Source organism: Zootoca vivipara, chromosome 3 (assembly GCF_963506605.1).
Source record: "Zootoca vivipara chromosome 3, rZooViv1.1, whole genome shotgun sequence".
Classification (NCBI taxonomy): Eukaryota; Metazoa; Chordata; class Lepidosauria; order Squamata; family Lacertidae; genus Zootoca; species Zootoca vivipara.
The window spans coordinates 19,863,955-19,881,521 of record NC_083278.1 but is presented as its reverse complement, the minus strand read 5'-3'; the positions used below and the strand labels follow the sequence as shown (position 1 = coordinate 19,881,521).

Genomic DNA, 17,567 nt, shown 5'->3' with positions numbered 1-17,567 from the left:
ATTTGCAGCAGGGGATTGGCGAGGGGGAGGAAAGAGGTGGAATGCACTAATTCAGTATAATAGCTCTTCCATTCTGCTGTAAGGGATACAAAGGCATTGTTAGAGGCTGGCATGATGGACTGCAAGGAAAGCAGCCATGATGTGGAGCAGGGCACTGAGGTTAGGTCAGTGTGGATCATTAATCCACCACAACAAAGTGTGACAACACAGCATTACCGTATCCCATTCTAGATTTGCCAACCCAGCAATTCACAGGGAAGGCCATGTATTTTACATACATACATAATTTTATTTGTATGCTGCCTTTCCACAGTTCAAGCCATGCTCAAGGCAGCTTACATCATGAAAAAATAATACATAACTACAAAATACAAAACCAAACTGAACAATTTCCACATAAATCACAGCAAAAGATACAAAAAAGGAGCAACAAAAGCAACAACTCCCTCCCCAACAACACCTCAGCTGCCTCAGGCCCTCCCCTCCCAGGTCAGGTGTAAAAAGGCCAGGACTTTGTGGGATGCCCAATTCTCATTTCCAGTAGAAGAGCCAATCTGCCCAGGTAAAATACCTTAAAACATGGGCCAGCATCAAGGATCAGCATGGGTGGCATCTGCCGAGGGCTCACGCTCATGCCACACTCATTTTACAAGGCATTGACTAAACTTCCTTGCTTTGGTCACATTTCATGTGCTATTTTTGCAGAGCTTTTTTTCCAGCTGGAACTTGCTGGAACTCAGTTCCAGCACCTCTCAGGTGGGTGCCTAGAAAAATACCACTAGCTATTTGGATGCAAGTTATATTTAAGAATAAGATGCAACATTTAAAACAAACAACACATAAAACAAATAATCCAATATAAGATTACAGAACAACAACCTACCAATACCAAATAAACACTGATCATGCAGACAGCAGTACTAAATTGAACTAAAGTTGCAATCCTAAACAGGAGTAAGTCCCATTGAACTCAATGAAGCTTGTCTATGAGTAAACAGATACAGTACTGTATAGGTCTTTATCTGGATATAAGTCCTTAGAAACTTACAGCCTAAAGAAAGGCCATGCTTTGTCCACTGAAAAATAAACTGTTGGGGCCTGGCAAGTCTCCTTATCGCATTCTGCAGACTGCATAGGAGCCAGATTCCTAGGGGCTGTGGGGGCTTCGGCCACTGGAATAAAATATTTGAGGGGGATGAGCATTGCCATTCAAATGGTGTGTGTGCACCATGTCATGTGATCAATTGTGTGGACTGGGGCTCACCTGGGACCCTACAATATTTTATTCAAGTTGGCAGCCAGTAGTATCAGGAGCAAGGCCTCAGAGACTAAGTGGAGAGTGCAGGGAGGAAGATATATAAGGCGATGTTCCTTAAATACCAGGTTCCAAGCCATCTAGGGCTCTAAAAGTTCAAAACAGCACCTTGAATTGAGGTTGCAGTTACAACAGAGCTAATAGTGGGAAGGGAAGAATGAGAACATGTTTTTCTTGCCTCTCTCAGTTTGTTATTTCAAGACAGGGAAATACTAAGACAGAACCCTTCTCCCTGATTTCCCCCCAGTTGCATGTGTGAGAAGTTAAACTCAGGGCACATACACGCTGCAGGGTACTGTGCATTCAGCGCTAGATGGAAGTGACATTTGGGAGTGCTACACACACAATGCCATCCCCATTTCGTCCCTGCCCCACACTATTTGTCAATCTAAAGTGCAATCTACTAGAAGAGTTGTAATCCACTCTGTGCTGAGAATGCACTTCTCAAGCGCTTGGTGCATACATGTGCAGCCTTGCATCACTCCCATGTTCAACCACTCTATGAATGAAACAGGCAAAATAGGAAGCGGTATAGTAACTTAGTCACCTCTGTGTATTGATACAGTGGAACCTCGTGTTACGTACTGAAATATACTCGGAGTCAAGAGTGAATTTCATGCTCTTTATTCAGCTCATAGTCATCAAGGAGGAGAAGAGAAGACGAATGGCTCTTTTCCCAAAACCATCTGCTTATATACATTATTTACACAATGGGCCTTGCGTGATTGGCTACTTCAGGGCTACACCTGTGGGCCAATTATATTGTGGATTGACTTTTGCCTGCAGCCTGATTGGCTGCTCCTACAGGCCAATCAGGTAGCAGATTCACTTCTGCCAGCCGCCTGATTGGCTGCTCCAGCAGGCCAATCAGGTTGCGGATTCACTTCCACCTGGAGTTGGATTGGGTAGCTCCCGCTGATTCTGAATCCTATTGTTCTAGGATTCAGCTCAGTACATAACACCCCTCCCCTCTAAGTTCCAGTCCTGCCCGGGAAGTTGCATTCGTAGTCCCCAAGGTCTGCTGGCCGCCTCCGTGTGCGTTGCGGCCTGGGGTGTTCCTTGGTCAGGGGTTCTGGTTCTGGCTCGTGTTCCGAGGCTGCTGGCTGTGCCGGGGCTGTCTGGTCTGGCGCCACTGAACCACTAGGTTGTAGCTCTGGTTCCGGTGTCCTTCCAGCCTCGGGGCGCCCCTCTGTGCCTACTGCTTCTGCTTCCTCTGCCCACCCCTCTCGCTCTACAGGCCTCACTGCCCTGCTGTCCCCTTGGGACCCCTCTGTCCCGCTCTCCTCCCGGGTTCCTCCTGGGAATCGTCGCCGTATCTGGTCGCAGTGGCGGCGCCAACATTGCCCCCCTTCCGTTAGTACCTCGTACGACACGGGACCAGTCACCTTGGTGACTGTGGCGGGTACCCATGCTGGGCCTGCCCCAAAATTCTTTGCATACACTGGGTCCTGGGCCACAAATGTCCGGGGGTTCCTGCCTTTCCCCACCACTACCTCATCCTGAGCTCTGTCGGGGTGAAGTCGGTCCAGTCTAGTTGCAAGGCGCCGGCCCATTAGTAATTCAGCTGGGCTCCGGCCCGTCGTTGTGCTTGGGGTGCTGTGCTGTGCTAGAAGAAATGCGGCAAGGCGGTATTCCCAGTCCCCTTGTGTCATGCGGCGGAGGCTGTCCTTGGTGGTCCGCACCATGCGCTCCGCTTGGCCATTGGTGGCAGGGTGGAATGGTGCTGAGCGGATGTGGCGGATGGCGTTCTGCGCTGTGAAGGTCTGGAACTCCTCTGACGTGAATGCGGTTCCATTGTCCGAGACGAGGGTGTCAGGGAGCCCGTGGGTCGCAAACAGCTTACGTAGTACCCGGATGGCTGCCGCCGTAGAAGTGGATGGTACCAGTGCGACCTCCAGCCATTTGGTGTAGGAATCCACCACTATGAAGAATGTTTTTCCCTGGAAGGGGCCAGCGAAGTCCACGTGCAAGCGTGACCATGGATGTCGGGCGGACTCCCAGGGCTGGACTGGGGCCCTTGGGGGATCCGGGCGGGATTCTTGGCAGGTCTGGCAGTGTTGGACCCAGGCCTCTATCTCTCTGTCAATCCCCGGCCACCACACATAACTCCTGGCAAGGGCCTTCATCCTCACTACCCCTGGGTGTGTCTCGTGTAGGGCTGTGAGGACCCTTTTGCGGAGGGGCTGGGGAACAACAACCCTGCTTCCCCATAACAGGCACCCCTTGTGGGCCGACAGTTCATGTTTGCGGTTTGTGTAGCCAGCGAATTCTGGCCCGGGGCTGCTGCTGGGCCATCCTCGCCACACCCAGTCCAGGACCCGGGAGATGACCCTATCTTTTGTGGAATGGTGCGCAACTTCTTGTGCCTGAATGGGTCGGTCGGGAAGCAGCTCCAGGGTCATAACCTCTTGCGCAGGCGCTGGGTCGGGGCCTGTTTCTGGTAGTGGTAGCCTGCTGAGGGCGTCTGCGTGGCCCATCGCCTTCCCAGGGCGGTGGATTAGTGCATACTGGTAGCCGGCAAGGAAAATTGACCACCTGAGGACACGTGGAGACAACACTTGGGGGGTCTGCTTCTCAGGGGCAAACAGGCCAAGCAACGGCTTGTGGTCAGTCACTATGGTAAAGGGCCGCCCGTACAAGAAATCATGGAATTTTTTTACGCCCTTCACGATTGCCAGACCCTCCTTGTCAATCTGTGAGTAGTTTCGTTCGGCTGCAGCAAGCGTCTGGGAGAAGTATGCCACCGGCACCTCTCTTCCATCCGGGAGTTGGTGTCCCAGGACAGCGCCGATGCCATAGGGAGAGGCGTCGCATGCCAGCACCACTGGCAGCCTCTCGTCGAAGTGTGCTAAGACCGAGTTCGAGACGAGCAAGTCCTTGACTGCCTGGAATGCGGCCCTTTGTCGCTGGCCCCACACCCAAGGGGCCCTTTTATCTAGGAGTCTGTGTAGGGGCTCCGCTACCGCTGCCTTATGGGGAAGGAAGGCATGGTAAAAGTTCAATAGTCCCAAGAATGACTGAAGTTCGGGCTTGCTCTTGGGCGCTGGGGCCTCACAAATGGCCCGTACCTTGTCACCGGTTGGATGGACCCCTTCTGCGTCCACCTTAAATCCCAGAAAGTCCACCTGTGGCACTCCCAGTAAACACTTTTCCCGCTTCACCTTGAGGCCCGCCGTCTGGAAACGGTGCAGGACGGAGCGGAGGCGGTCCTCAAATTCCTCTGGTGTGGGCCCGGCGATCAGTACATCATCGAAGAAGGGGGTGACACCAGGAATCCCTTTAAGGAGAGAGTCCATTAGATTCTGGAATATGCCTGGTGCCACGCTAACGCCAAATTGCAGCCGCTTTACTCTGAATGCCCCTCTGTGCGTCACAATCGTCTGAGCCTCTGCTGTGGCTTCGTCCACAGGCAACTGTTGATACGCTTGGGCCAAGTCCAGTTTGCCAAAGATTTTTGACCCAGCCAGGGTGGCGAGGACATGGCTGACCACTGGCACTGGGTATGCATGGGCCGTGAGAGCCTTGTTTATGGTGCATTTGTAGTCTGCACAGATGCGGACCGAACCGTTAGGCTTGACAGGTGTGACAATTGGAGTTTCCCAGGGGGCGTTGGGCACCGGCTCCAGCACTCCTTGCTCCACGAGCCGGTCCAATTCCTCGTCTATGCGGGGTTTCAGGGCAAACGGGACCCGGCGGGCCTTGTGCCTGATGGGTCGTACAGCGGGGTCTAGCTGTAGGGCAATGGGGGGTCCTGTATATCGTCCCAATGCCCCATCGAAAACCCCTGGAAACTCTTTGCATATGGCGTCCACGTCCACTTGTAAGCTAGTGCGGTTCACCCCGGTAACGGCTAGCCCCAGAGGTCCAAACCATGCCAGTCCCAGTAAGCTAACGTAGGGGCCCTTAACTACCAGCAAGTCCAATTGTTGCTTTCGCCCTCGATATTGCACCCTGAAGGTCCCCACCCCCATAGTAGGGACCTTACGTTTCTGGAAGTCCCGGAGGGTGAATGGGGCCGGCCTTAGTTTGGGACCCCCATTAGGGCACAGTTCCCTTAATGTTCGGGCCGAGATTATGGATAGAGTTGAACCCGTGTCCAGCTCCATGCGGCATGGGGCTCCCTCTATCTGTACCTCTATATAAATTTTCTCTGTGCTGGGATGGGGCAACTGGAATACCTGGTAGTCCGTGATCTCCGTCGAGTTGCCTTGGTGCATGGTGCCGTGTGACCTGAGGCTCCTGGGTCGGTCATCTGATGCTTGTCGACGGGTGAGTCGAGCCCGACACACCCGGGCGATGTGTCCCAATTTTCTGCACCGCCTGCACTCTGCGTTGCGGAAACGACAGGTCCTCCTCTCGTGGTTCTCCCCGCAGCTTGCACAGTTCCCTCCTTCTCGTCGAGGCTGCTGTGGTGTGTGTGCTGCTTGAGTGCGCCGCTGTACTCGGTGTACTTCCTCCCTGTCAGATTCGGATTCGTCGGTGAGGTCTTCGTGGTAGACCCTCGGCTGGGATGGCGGGGCCGGTCGTGCCTCTTGCGTTGACCTCTCGGCGGCTTCGGTTGCCAGGGCTTCCTCCAGAGCAATCTGGAACGTGAGGTCTTTTTTGGCGTAGAGGCGTCGTTGCAACATCTCGTCCCTCAGGCCACCGACGAGGCGGTCACGAAGCATGTTCTCCAATTCTGAGAAGTTGCATAACCGGGCGGCTTGGCGGAGGGAGGTCACAAACCCAGTTATGGTTTCCCCCGGGGCTTGCCGTTTTGAGCCCGGGCGATTTCAAACGTTTCCTCTCCACAGACGCTGAAGAATGTCGCCCTCTTCATGGCATCGTTGGTGACTTCTTTCGCTTGCAGGAGGAAGTTGAAACGGGCGGCGTACCCTTCCCAGTCTCCTGATGCTGGTTTGAATGGCGAGAAGCTGCTGTCGGTTGCCATTCTGGGTTCCTTGGGTCCTGGAGCTGAAGCCTGGATGCACGGTGCGATGCAGCGGTGCAGCAGGTGGCGGTGCTGCGGTGCAGTGCGTGGTGGCGGTCAGCTCAGCAGGATCCCACCCTCGTCGCCAGTGAAATATACTCGGAGTCAAGAGTGAATTTCATGCTCTTTATTCAGCTCATAGTCATCAAGGAGGAGAAGAGAAGACGAATGGCTCTTTTCCCAAAACCATCTGCTTATATACATTATTTACACAATGGGCCTTGCGTGATTGGCTACTTCAGGGCTACACCTGTGGGCCAATTATATTGTGGATTGACTTTTGCCTGCAGCCTGATTGGCTGCTCCTACAGGCCAATCAGGTAGCAGATTCACTTCTGCCAGCCGCCTGATTGGCTGCTCCAGCAGGCCAATCAGGTTGCGGATTCACTTCCACCTGGAGTTGGATTGGGTAGCTCCCGCTGATTCTGAATCCTATTGTTCTAGGATTCAGCTCAGTACATAACACGTACCATCCTCCTTGTGAACACTTCAGGTTATGAGCTCCGCTAACCTGGAAGTAGATGCTGCCGGTTGAGAACTTTGCCCTGAGATGCGAGCGAAAGTTGTGCGCCAGCGGCGCTGGCAGCGGGAGGCGCCATTAGCGAAAGCGCACCTCGTGTTAAGAATGGTTTCGGCTCAAGAACAGACCTCCGGAACGAATTAAGTTCGTAACCGGAGGTACCACTGTATATATATCCTCTGCATATCATCATACCTGTTTCCAGGCTTCGTCTTTCAAAAGACTGTGAAAAATACACATATTTTTTAAAAGTCTATGGAAACTATAATTGAAGGAAGGGGAAAAGAGAACACTATTGTCCTACGCTAGTTTGAAAACATGCCCACCTGTGTACAGTCAGCGTGGCTACTTTCAGATGATTTTATTGCACAAAGGTGTATACAATGACACACACACCGTACAATAACATAATGTAATATAGGCTACAAAGAGCTAAATTTCATGATGGCTCTGTTTAGTTCAGCTAAATTTTTGTGGTTCAAAAGCGACAAAGAAAATTTGTAAAAGTTTGCAGATGTCTAAGAAGCTGCTGTGCCTTTGTAATGATCATATGTAATATTTAATACAATTCAATTTTATCCAGCACTAGAAAAGCTTCCTACAAATGGGAAGGTAGTTTACCAGGAAAGGAAGAAATTCCCCCCTTATCCCATTCCAAACCTTGAGTAAGCTAGAAGTGTTATCAGTGTTGCAGCATCTGTTTCCTGTCAGGGCCTCATATATTTAACATGCTCTCGGCTCTGGTGAATTTGTCTAAGCAGAGATAAACTGGACACATCTATTTTGGCAAGACACCACCCTTCCCACAACATGCCTCTTGCCGATACAGTATATGCTTTGCTCTATAGAATGCAAATGTGGAGGTTTCAGAGTTTAATCTACAAGTCCATTTTCTAACTTATTCTCAGTCTGAAATCTAGAAAGAAAACGTTTTTTATTTTTTCCTTCCTTTTCCCTTGGCCATGACTGGATTGTTTTGTTTTAAGCTTGCAGCCTTGCACCTCTTCCTATCTGAGCAAGCTTGTTTAAAAAAGAACCTGGAACTAATACAATTTCCCCAGGGGCAAAAAGAAATGTGCAAGAGTTAGTTTGTCCTGCAAGAGGCTCATAAGAATGAGCGTAGCCAGTGTAAAAGGTACTGTAGATGAATGCCAAACTTCAGCAACGATGGCAAGTACCTGGCCACCAATTGCTTCTATGCAGTGTACTTTTCCTTTTGCAAATGTGGAAAATGGATAGGTTTTACAAGAACATGTTCATAAAAATCAATTGTCTTAGGGACTGGGCAGGCATGCATGTAGCATACAGTACATAGGAAAATATGTTATTATAAGCAATCAGCAAAGAAGAAAATAAACTAGACTACTAGCTTGCTTACCAAGGCATAAGTAGGCCAATTTTGGTCCGTTTGCTTTTACTAATAAGATAGCCGGCAATAGGGTCTGCTGCTGCCCCCCATGTTTTGCCAATAAAAAGCACCAAAGAAGTATGAAATGGAGTAATCTGAAAAACAAAAAAGGACACCTGCGTTAAGAAAGGCGTAACTATTACAAGAATCAGAGAGCACAAAATAACTCTCCAAAAATGTATTTCAATGCATTATATAAAAGCAACACCCCGAAAATAAGACATAGTGATAGGCGCAGCAGCAATGCCAGCCGCGGCAGGAGGAAAAAATTAAGACATCCCCTGAAAATAAGACATAGCGTGTGTTTTTTTGAGGAAATATAAATATAAGACGGTGTCTTATTTTCGGAGAAACAAGGTATTCTGTTGCTAGAGGTTTCATTTGTGCTACTGCTAGTTGATTTTACTATATATTTTGGCATAATTCTAGTTGTATGGAAGCTTGATTATATTTTAAGAAAAGTGAGATAGAAGAGTAAATAAACATGGGCACAACACCACATGGTGGTTGCTACTGAAGGCATCAAATAGATGACTCTCCATCATCAGTGAGGAATAGCAAGCTAGCACTATGCTGCTAATGAACAAAATAGCACAGTGATCCATAATCTGTGCTCCATGGACAGCTTTCAGATGGTCTGTGAAATAACACCCAAAATAAAGAGGTAAATTAAGGCATTTCCAGAGCAAACAATGACAAATCGCTGTGGTTAAATCACTGAGCCTAGGGCTTGCTGATCAGAAGGTCGGCGGTTCGAATCCCTGTGACGGGGTGAGCTCCCGTTGCTTGGTCCCAGCTCCTGCCAACCTAGCAGTTCGAAAGCACGTCAAAATGCAAGTAGATAAATAGGAACCGCTACAGCGGGAAGGTAAACGGTGTTTCCATGTGCTGCTCTGGTTTGCCAGAAGCAGCTTTGTCATGCTGGCCACATGACCGGAAGCTATACGCCGGCTCCCTCGGCCAATAATGCGAGATGAGCGCGCAACCCCAGAGTCGGTCACGACTGGACCTAATGGTCAGGGGTCCCTTTACCTTTACCTTAGCTAGTGACTGGGCAGTGATAGAGTCATTAATGTTCTGTCACTGAAATTCTGTCAGGCAAGAAGTTACTACTCAAAGTTCTTCTCCACCTCCAATGCACAGCTTCACTTCAAAGAAATTGTGTCACAACCCAGAAGACTTTCAGGAAGTTTTCTACATAATGTATGCAATTACGGTGGTCTTCAAAGGATAGTCCTGATCTATTATAATAGCACTGTTAAGAATCAGTACAACACAGCATTTGAGGGCTGATGCAGACATTTTCAGAGCAGTGCAAGGGGTGTTCCTATATGGCTTCATTCTGGCCACATCTATATGCTGTAATCATGTGGCTCACGCAACTGGGGAAAAACCAGGAGTAGACAGCAGTTTACATGACAATCACTCATTTGACCATTTAATCACAAATCTGTCCAAAGGTCTGAACTGGCATTGGGAGTAGAATCAAGCTCTCCTGTGGAGACAGCCGCCACTTCAAATGATTTGAACTTTACATTTTAAACTTTACATCTTAAATGAACCTCCACCACGTGGCTGTTATGTGAGCAACGGTCCATAGAAAGAGTTAAACAAAAATTCACAAAACTGTACACAGGTACGTGAATTATCCAATTCCATCTACAAGCTGTGAGACATATTTGTGCAAGTGCACTCAGGAGACATGGCTTGGGGGACCCATGTCAGCTGAGCATGCTTAACCAACCCATAGTCCTAAACAGATTACCGGAGGTTTGGGCCGACGAGAAATGGCATCTTGGGACTGTTCAGGGGGTGGAGGAGAGGAAGACAGGCTGGTTCACCATCACTTTGCTACCTAAATGATTTTGGGGGAGGAAGTGGGGATTTGGCTCCTCCTCTAACCATCAGTTTATTGTGGGATGTGAGGCAAACATCCTTCACGCTCTTTTCCTCCCATTCAACAATCCTTTGATGGCTCCCACTCATTAGTAAGTCTTATTACTCCTAACAAGTTCAGCAAGTGCTTCCACAAATTCTCCTAACTGGGGATGTGTAAGAGCAAAGAGAGCTGTTTATAAGCTCAATTATCTCAATGTTATTAATTTTTATTTTATTTTTAAATAACACCCTATATTCACAGGTCTCAGTGTGGTTCACAAGATAAAATCACGATATAAAAACACAAAATACATAATAAAAATTAAAACCACCACCACCACAGTCCAATAATCCCCCACATCACATTTTAAAAGGGTATTGGATGTCAATCAGCCTGGTTAAAGAGGAACATGTTTACCTGGTGCAAAAAAAAAGTACAATGAAGGCACCAGCCTAACCTCCCTAGGGAGAACATTCTGCAAATGGGGAGCCACTGCAGAAAAGGCCTCTTCTTGTGTTGCCATCCTCCAGACCTTTCGTGAATACCAAGTTGACACACACATGACACTGACAAGGGTGACATTCTCTAACTTGTGCCTGTAGCTTACAAAACTACTTACCATTGCTACATCTAAGAGAAAGATTTGCAGAAAGAAAGAGGTGGCACTGCTAGCAGCCTGGTTTGGAGCACCTCCAATGCCGTAGCACAATTTGCTGCACACCGAGAGCTTGTCTTCATTCCTGAGCTGAAAAGGTGAAAAGACAGGCCAAGATCAAGTAGAGAAACAGTGTTGATCAAATTTCAGAAAGTTATGGATAGATTCCAACTGCTTGCTTGCTTCCTTCCTCTCTCTCTCTCTCTCAACAGAATGTATCTGCTCACCTAAAAAATAATTGACAGAGAAACAATAGGTCTGAATCACTTTTAATTAGGAGCCCACAAATATGGTTGCCATGGCGATCAACTGTGCACTGCAGCCCCTAGCCATAAGAAGGAATTTGTCTGCCCTTTTTTGTTTGTAAGGAAAATGTTTAAAATAAATTTGCCAGACCAGACTCTCCTACTGTCACTAATCCCACCACACCCATTTCCGTGTCACCCCTCACTGAACAGAAGCAACACTGTTTTCAAACAGGTTTTTTTTTTAAAAAAATAAAATAGTGACAATTGCAAACCCTAATGCATATATTTAGTTTGTGTGTTTTTGAAACAATGTTAACAAGGAACTATACATAGACGGGCATATTTTCAGCTATTTTCAGATTTTCAAAATCTGCCAGTCAAATAAATATCCACCCAGTCCCATGTTGTTGCTGTTTCATTATCAGAAAGGAACAGGATTGAACCTGGTTCAATCAAATAAGTTTGAAAAGAATGAAAAAGAACTACAAAACATGGGACTCAGAGATAAAACTACAGGCTGGCGTCATCAATGAGAAATGAGCACTGGCAATTTTGACAAACTCTCTGAAATTATCTTGTGAGCATTAGTCGGATTCATGCTTTCCAACCTTCTAAAATTCAACCATTTTCCATTCATGTACTTGTTGGAATCCACAGAATTTCCAGTGTTCCATTCCTTCCTTGCCTTTATTTATCAATGCATTAACTAAGTGGTTCTCAAACTTTTTTCTCTGGGCCACCCTTTTAGAATAAAAAAATTGCTTGCAGTTTTTTTATTGACAAGAAATAAATTGGAAAACAACTAGGAATGATGCTCTTGATGCATTCAGTAATACAGTACTTCATGGCAGACAACACTCCTGGAATTGTACTACTTCAGGGACAACGCTTTTCCAGGTACTATACCTAGTATTCAGTGCTGCTAAAAAAATATTGAATCACACCTGCTGTACCCAGCTCCTTCCTTCTCTGAACAGTGAAAACAGGAGGGAGTAATAGGCAACAGGACACATTGGCGGTGGGGAGAAAACATACATAATTGTATCTGAGTTAGTTTTTTGGACAGTTAGTCCAAGGACAGTTCTTGGACTGTATAGTTGTACCTTGGACCTCAAACGCCTTGGCTCCCGAACAAATCGGCTCCCGAACAATTGAAACCCAGAAGTTTTCGAACGATTTTCAGAAGCTGAATGCCACGGCTTCCGATTGGCTGCAGGACACTTCTGCAGCCAATCGGAAGCCGTGCCTTGGTTTTCAGACGGTTCCAGAAGTCAAACAGACTCCAAGAATGTGTTCTGTTCGAGAACCAAGGTATGACTGTAATTTGCTTTAAGGATTATTTTGAATCAAAAAGTGGGGTAAAGTTAATTCTGAATATTGCACTGTAAGCAAAGTGCAGGTTTTGTACTGCAAGACTTTTTCTTCACACTCTCTCACCTACTCATTGAATGAAAGCAAGACATAAAAGCCACTCGCTCTCTTTGTCCCACCTTCTTCTTCTTCACCTTTACTTTTCTCTAAATTTGCAGGGGTTTGGATTATGAGTGTGTGGTTTATCATAGAAGAATAGGCAATTCTGTAGTGTAGATGCATATTGTTTGTATTGCAACGTTAAACCAAAAAAATCAAATAAGGTTTACATTTTCAAAACAGACACCTGTCTATAATTTTTGCAATTAATTTAATTTACATAATGCAGTATTTTAAATTCAACTGGAGTTTCAGGCGGTGTGAGATTCTTGTTTTGTTCATTCTTATTCTCTCTACTGTACTCAGAAAAACCTTACGCAGCCTTCACAACAGGTTAGCTACCACTTCATAAATCAGTTGTTTCACATTGATGGTAAAAAAAAAGGTTTCCCCACTCCTGCTCTTTCCTTACACGTTTTGAGTGAGAAGAAAAGCTATATTATTATTATTATTATTATTATTATTATTATTATTATTAACCTTCATCCGTAGATGTCAGAGTGGTTCAGAGCATTTTGAATACCCAACCAAAAAGTCAATTACTACTTCTGGCTTAATTTAAACTTGAGGTTGTGATCTTCAGAATGACACATGAAGCTATATTTTTGTGAAGAGAGAGATGTGGGAAATTTATTATTATTATTATTATTATTATTATTATTATTATTATTATTATTATTATTATTATTAGGCCTGCCTTTCTCCAGTCGGTTTACGGATTAAACAAAAACAAGTCTTGCCACCGGGTTAAATTAAGTAAAAGCGCTTTATGGTGAGACTTCGCGCCGGTGTCCCCTGCCTCGACGTGGGTTTTCTTTTCCGAGGGAAGGACGAGCGCAGGCAGCCAAACGGAGCTCTCCCCTCGGGGCGTCCCGGCTAGGCGAGGGAGCCGGGACGCCGCTCCGTGTGGAAGGAGGGAACTTTCTGGACTCACCTGTTCGTCGCAAGCCCCCTCCAGGCTCGGCTGGGGCAGCAGCGCGCCGCTACTTCTCGCGGCGGCCATCGCTGCTGCTGCTGCTGCGGCAACGGCAGCCCTTCGACAGCGGAGCCCTGCGGGAGCTGGCTCGCCCAGGGGCGGGGCCGCCCGCCCGGCGCTCTAGCTTCCTTCGCCCGGGCAGGGAGAGAAGCGGCCCACGGGGTGCCCCCTCGCCGCTCAGCATCGACCCAGAAGAACTGCCGCCGCCGCCGGCCAAGTTGGTTTCCCCGACACCCGTGAGGCGCGCGTCCCTTTCTCGCCCCCTCCAGTTCCTCAGACCCCACCCGGTGCTCAAAAAAAGCCTCCGTGTAACTCAGTCTGCAACCCCTAAGTGCTCCCTGCTTCCGTGAACCGCCCTGAGACCTCCGGGGTATAGGGAGGTATGTAAGTTCAATCAATCAATAACCCATTGAATGCTGTGGGGCTCTTTTCCGCGCCCAACGTATGAATAGAGTTTAGACATCTGCCTGCGTGTTTCCACACGGATGAACTGCCTCAATTCCGTGCTCACGCGTCGGTTCCTCTGTTGTGGACTTAGGCCACATCCGTTGGCTTCCTTTTTTTAAAAAAAAATTTTTTATTAAGTTTTCTGTTTTACAGTTTAAAATACCCATTTTACATTCTTAAAATATCAATGGCGTCCCTTCTTCTCTTTCCATGGTTCATTTTAGATATCATAAATCCCAGCGTGTTTTACAAAAACTATGCCATTATTGCGTCCATCAAAACTTTTTTACACTGTTGAATTTATCTTAATGCTGCCAACATTTTCAGCTGCCAACACAATTATTTCCTGCATATTCAATAAACGTTTCCCAGTCTTCTTTAAACGCGTTTTCTTCTTGTTCTCTTATTCTATGTGTTAAGCCTGCAAGTCGTGCCCATTCTGTCAACTTAAATTGCCATTCTTCGCTTTGCCATTCGCTCGCTTTCCGTTTGCTTCCTTTACCTTTTCTCTCTCAAACAATTCTGAACTGCAAGGGCCCACATTTATATTGCCGTGTATAAAACCCCTGAGCTTTGTGCTTACAACAGAAACTTAAGGAGCCTGAGCATGGTGTTCGGATGTGGGGAGGCCAATCTTTCTAGGCTAAACTGGCAAATAGAAGGGGAAGAAATGGAGGCAGTGAGAGATTTTACTTTCTTGGGCTCCTTGATCACTGCAGATGGTGACAGCAGTCACGAAATTAAAAGACGCCTGCTTCTTGGGAGAAAAGCAATTACAAACCTAGACAGCATCTTAAAAAGCAGAGACATCACCTTGCCGACAAAGGTCCGTATAGTTAAAGCTATGGTTTTCCCAGTAGTGATGTGTGGAAGTGAGAGCTGGACCATAAAGAAGGCTGATCGCTGAAGAATTGATGCTTTTGAATTATGGTGCTGGAGGAGACTCTTGAGAGTCCCATGGACTGCAAGAAGATCAAACCTATCCATTCTTAAGAAAATCAGTCCTGAGTGCTCCCTGGAAGGACAGATCGTGAAGCTGAGGCTCCAGTACTTTGGCCACCTCATGAGAAGAGAAGAATCCTTGGAAAAGACCCTGATGTTGGGAAAGATTGAGGGCACTAGGAGAAGGGGACGACAGAGGACGAGATGGTTGGACAGTGTTCTCGAAGCTACGAACATGAGTTTGACCAAACTGTGGGAGGCAGTGCAAGACAGGAGTGCCTGGCGTGCTATGGTCCATGGGGTCACGAAGAGTCGGACACGACTAAACAACAACAACAACAACAAACTGGTATATAGGGTATTTACGCGGCTACGCCTCCCATCCTCCAAGGGGCGGCAAGGCATCTTCCAGGGTTATGTCTCTCCTCCCGTTTTGTCCTCACAACAAACCTGCAAAGTAGGCTCACCCAAAGGGTCGAAGTCCTCAATCATCCAATAAGCTTCATGGCTGAGGTCGGAGGGTTTTGGACATGGGCCTGTGCTTTCTTGTAAACGCTATATATCAGGGATGCCAAGTTTTTCCATTGGAAAAGATTCAGGCTATTATTTATAGCGCTGTGCCATTAAGTTACCGTCAGAAACCCCTGAACCTCCCCAGCAGTACATATCAGATTTTACCATGGCAAAAAAAGTGATACTGATGAACTGGAAGAATAAAAATGCGGCTCCCTTCTATGATTAGACTGAAAGACTTCTACAAACTCCCAACATATGAACAACTTGCATATAAATGTAGACTTGCCATGGACAATTCAACAACATTTGGAATCCATTCTTACAAATACTGTAATAGGTTAAGATCTGGTTAAGTACAATAACAATTGTAAAGTATAGAGTTTGGGGTCCCCCCCTTTACTTTCCCTTCTACATGGGTGCTGTCTCTCTTTTTCTTTCTCTCTCTTTTATTTACATCTCACCATGTTTAGTGCACATATAATTATGTACTTTTTAACTTTCAATAAAGATGTCTGATAATTTTTTGAAGATGTATCAAATTTTAAGCCATATGTGAATTATAAGGACAAAATACAGCCAAAGACAATGCATGCTTGAAACAGTGCTTTTAATAGTATTCATTCCACCACCCCCTCAAAAAAACCCACCCTACAACTTTTATAAATACAAATAGTTCTACAAATATTAATATTGTGCCTCATCTTTCCAGTTCAGTACTGTGCTGGAAATACGTTTCAAAGTAAAATCTTCACATTGTGCTTAAAATCGTAGCAAACAAAGCATTTAAACTGCACTGTCCAAAAATTGCAGCTGCGACCTAAGCACACACCAGCTCCTTTTGAGACGCTTGCTTTGGTGCTGGCATGCATAGTGATTGCACTGTGAGTCCTGCGTCTGTAGAATCCCATTTTCCAGTCTTCAACTCTCTGGATGCCAAAGTTCTCTCTGACTGCAAGCCTCTACACACTTACCTGGGAGCAAGTCCTGTTGAACTCACTGAACTTACTTTGGAAACAACATGTATGAGAGAGCACTGCACATTGCTATTTCCATGGTGATCTGAACAAATGGGTCTGTAAACAGGTTTGGGCTAACCATGGTTGACACAGCTAACCACAGTTGCCTCCAAAATTAAAATGTGGTAGGAGAGTAACGCCTGCATGATTGTGTTTGCCTGCTTCTCAGCTCAGCAAGTTAAAGCAATCCTTATGTCTTCTACCACTTTTAAAGAACTGTAACAGGAAGGTTAATGCCTATGCCAAGTCGTTTTCTAGCAATTTTAAGAAATGCACTAATTAACTTGCTTTATAATCTAAAACTGAATGCCCAGCTTCTTGAAACAACACTGCTCAACTCTTATTACCAGGCCATTTTGACTTTGCTGCATATTATGATATTAAGGCACTAAGTTCAAACAGGTATTACACTGGAACACTATGAAACAGATACTGTATGTGTGATTTTCAACATACTGTATATAAAGTTGATGTTGTTACTGGATTGGGTGTCCTGCAGTACAACACATAGCTACGTACAGGTATGTATATTAATTCACGTCAACAATCTGGTATCAATACATACCGTAACTTTTTTTCAGGGGAAAATACCATCTGGTTCTTTTTATACTTCAAAAAAGCAAACCCTTCTCGCATGAAGAAAAAAAAATATTAGCAGCAGGCACTTGCTTTCTGTGGATCTACGGTGAACAAGACACAACAATCAGTTGCTTTGAGAAATATATACAGAGTTCCATGTAGCAAAGAACAGAACACTAGCCAGATTTTCTAACCACTAAAGCAATTAGTAGATTGGATAATTCTGTATATTGCTCTATGCTTCACTAACAAAATACTGAATGCTATTTCTATGAACAGTACAAGTGCATCATAGTAAACATACAAGATTGAATATATAACTTTGTGCATGTGTGTTTGTTTGTGTGTACACACAAATATACATACTATATATCAGGATGGCTCATGAACACACTTGCAAACATCCTGGGCATCACACACTCTGCAACTTATACTATTGTCTATAGTAGAATGCTTCTTTCAAGCCTCATTTCAATGGGAGAACGGCTCCATGGAAGGCCTCTGTGGGTACTTGTGTACCCACCGCACTGGTAAATATAAATGTGTACACACACACGCCAGCATATTTCTTTTTAGTGGTTTCGTGCAAATTTGGGTGAGCTTTTGTCATGAAAAACGAATGTCTCT

The 17,567-nt window shown here is 46.2% G+C and overlaps 1 protein-coding gene across 1 annotated transcript in view; it reads right to left on the bottom strand.

Annotated features, from left to right (window-relative positions):
- The window catches only part of MFSD2B (MFSD2 lysolipid transporter B, sphingolipid), a 37,368-nt gene extending 23,885 nt beyond the window's left edge, over nt 1-13,483 (bottom strand). The window contains exons 1-3 of the mRNA XM_035109976.2: nt 13,399-13,483; nt 10,711-10,836; nt 8,183-8,307 (exon numbers count right to left, since the gene is read on the bottom strand). Of these exons, the coding sequence (XP_034965867.2) occupies nt 8,183-8,307; nt 10,711-10,836; nt 13,399-13,467 (320 nt within the window). The 5' untranslated portion in view covers nt 13,468-13,483. The remainder of the gene's footprint in view (nt 1-8,182; nt 8,308-10,710; nt 10,837-13,398) is intronic.
- Nucleotides 13,484-17,567: the final 4,084 nt, after the last annotated feature.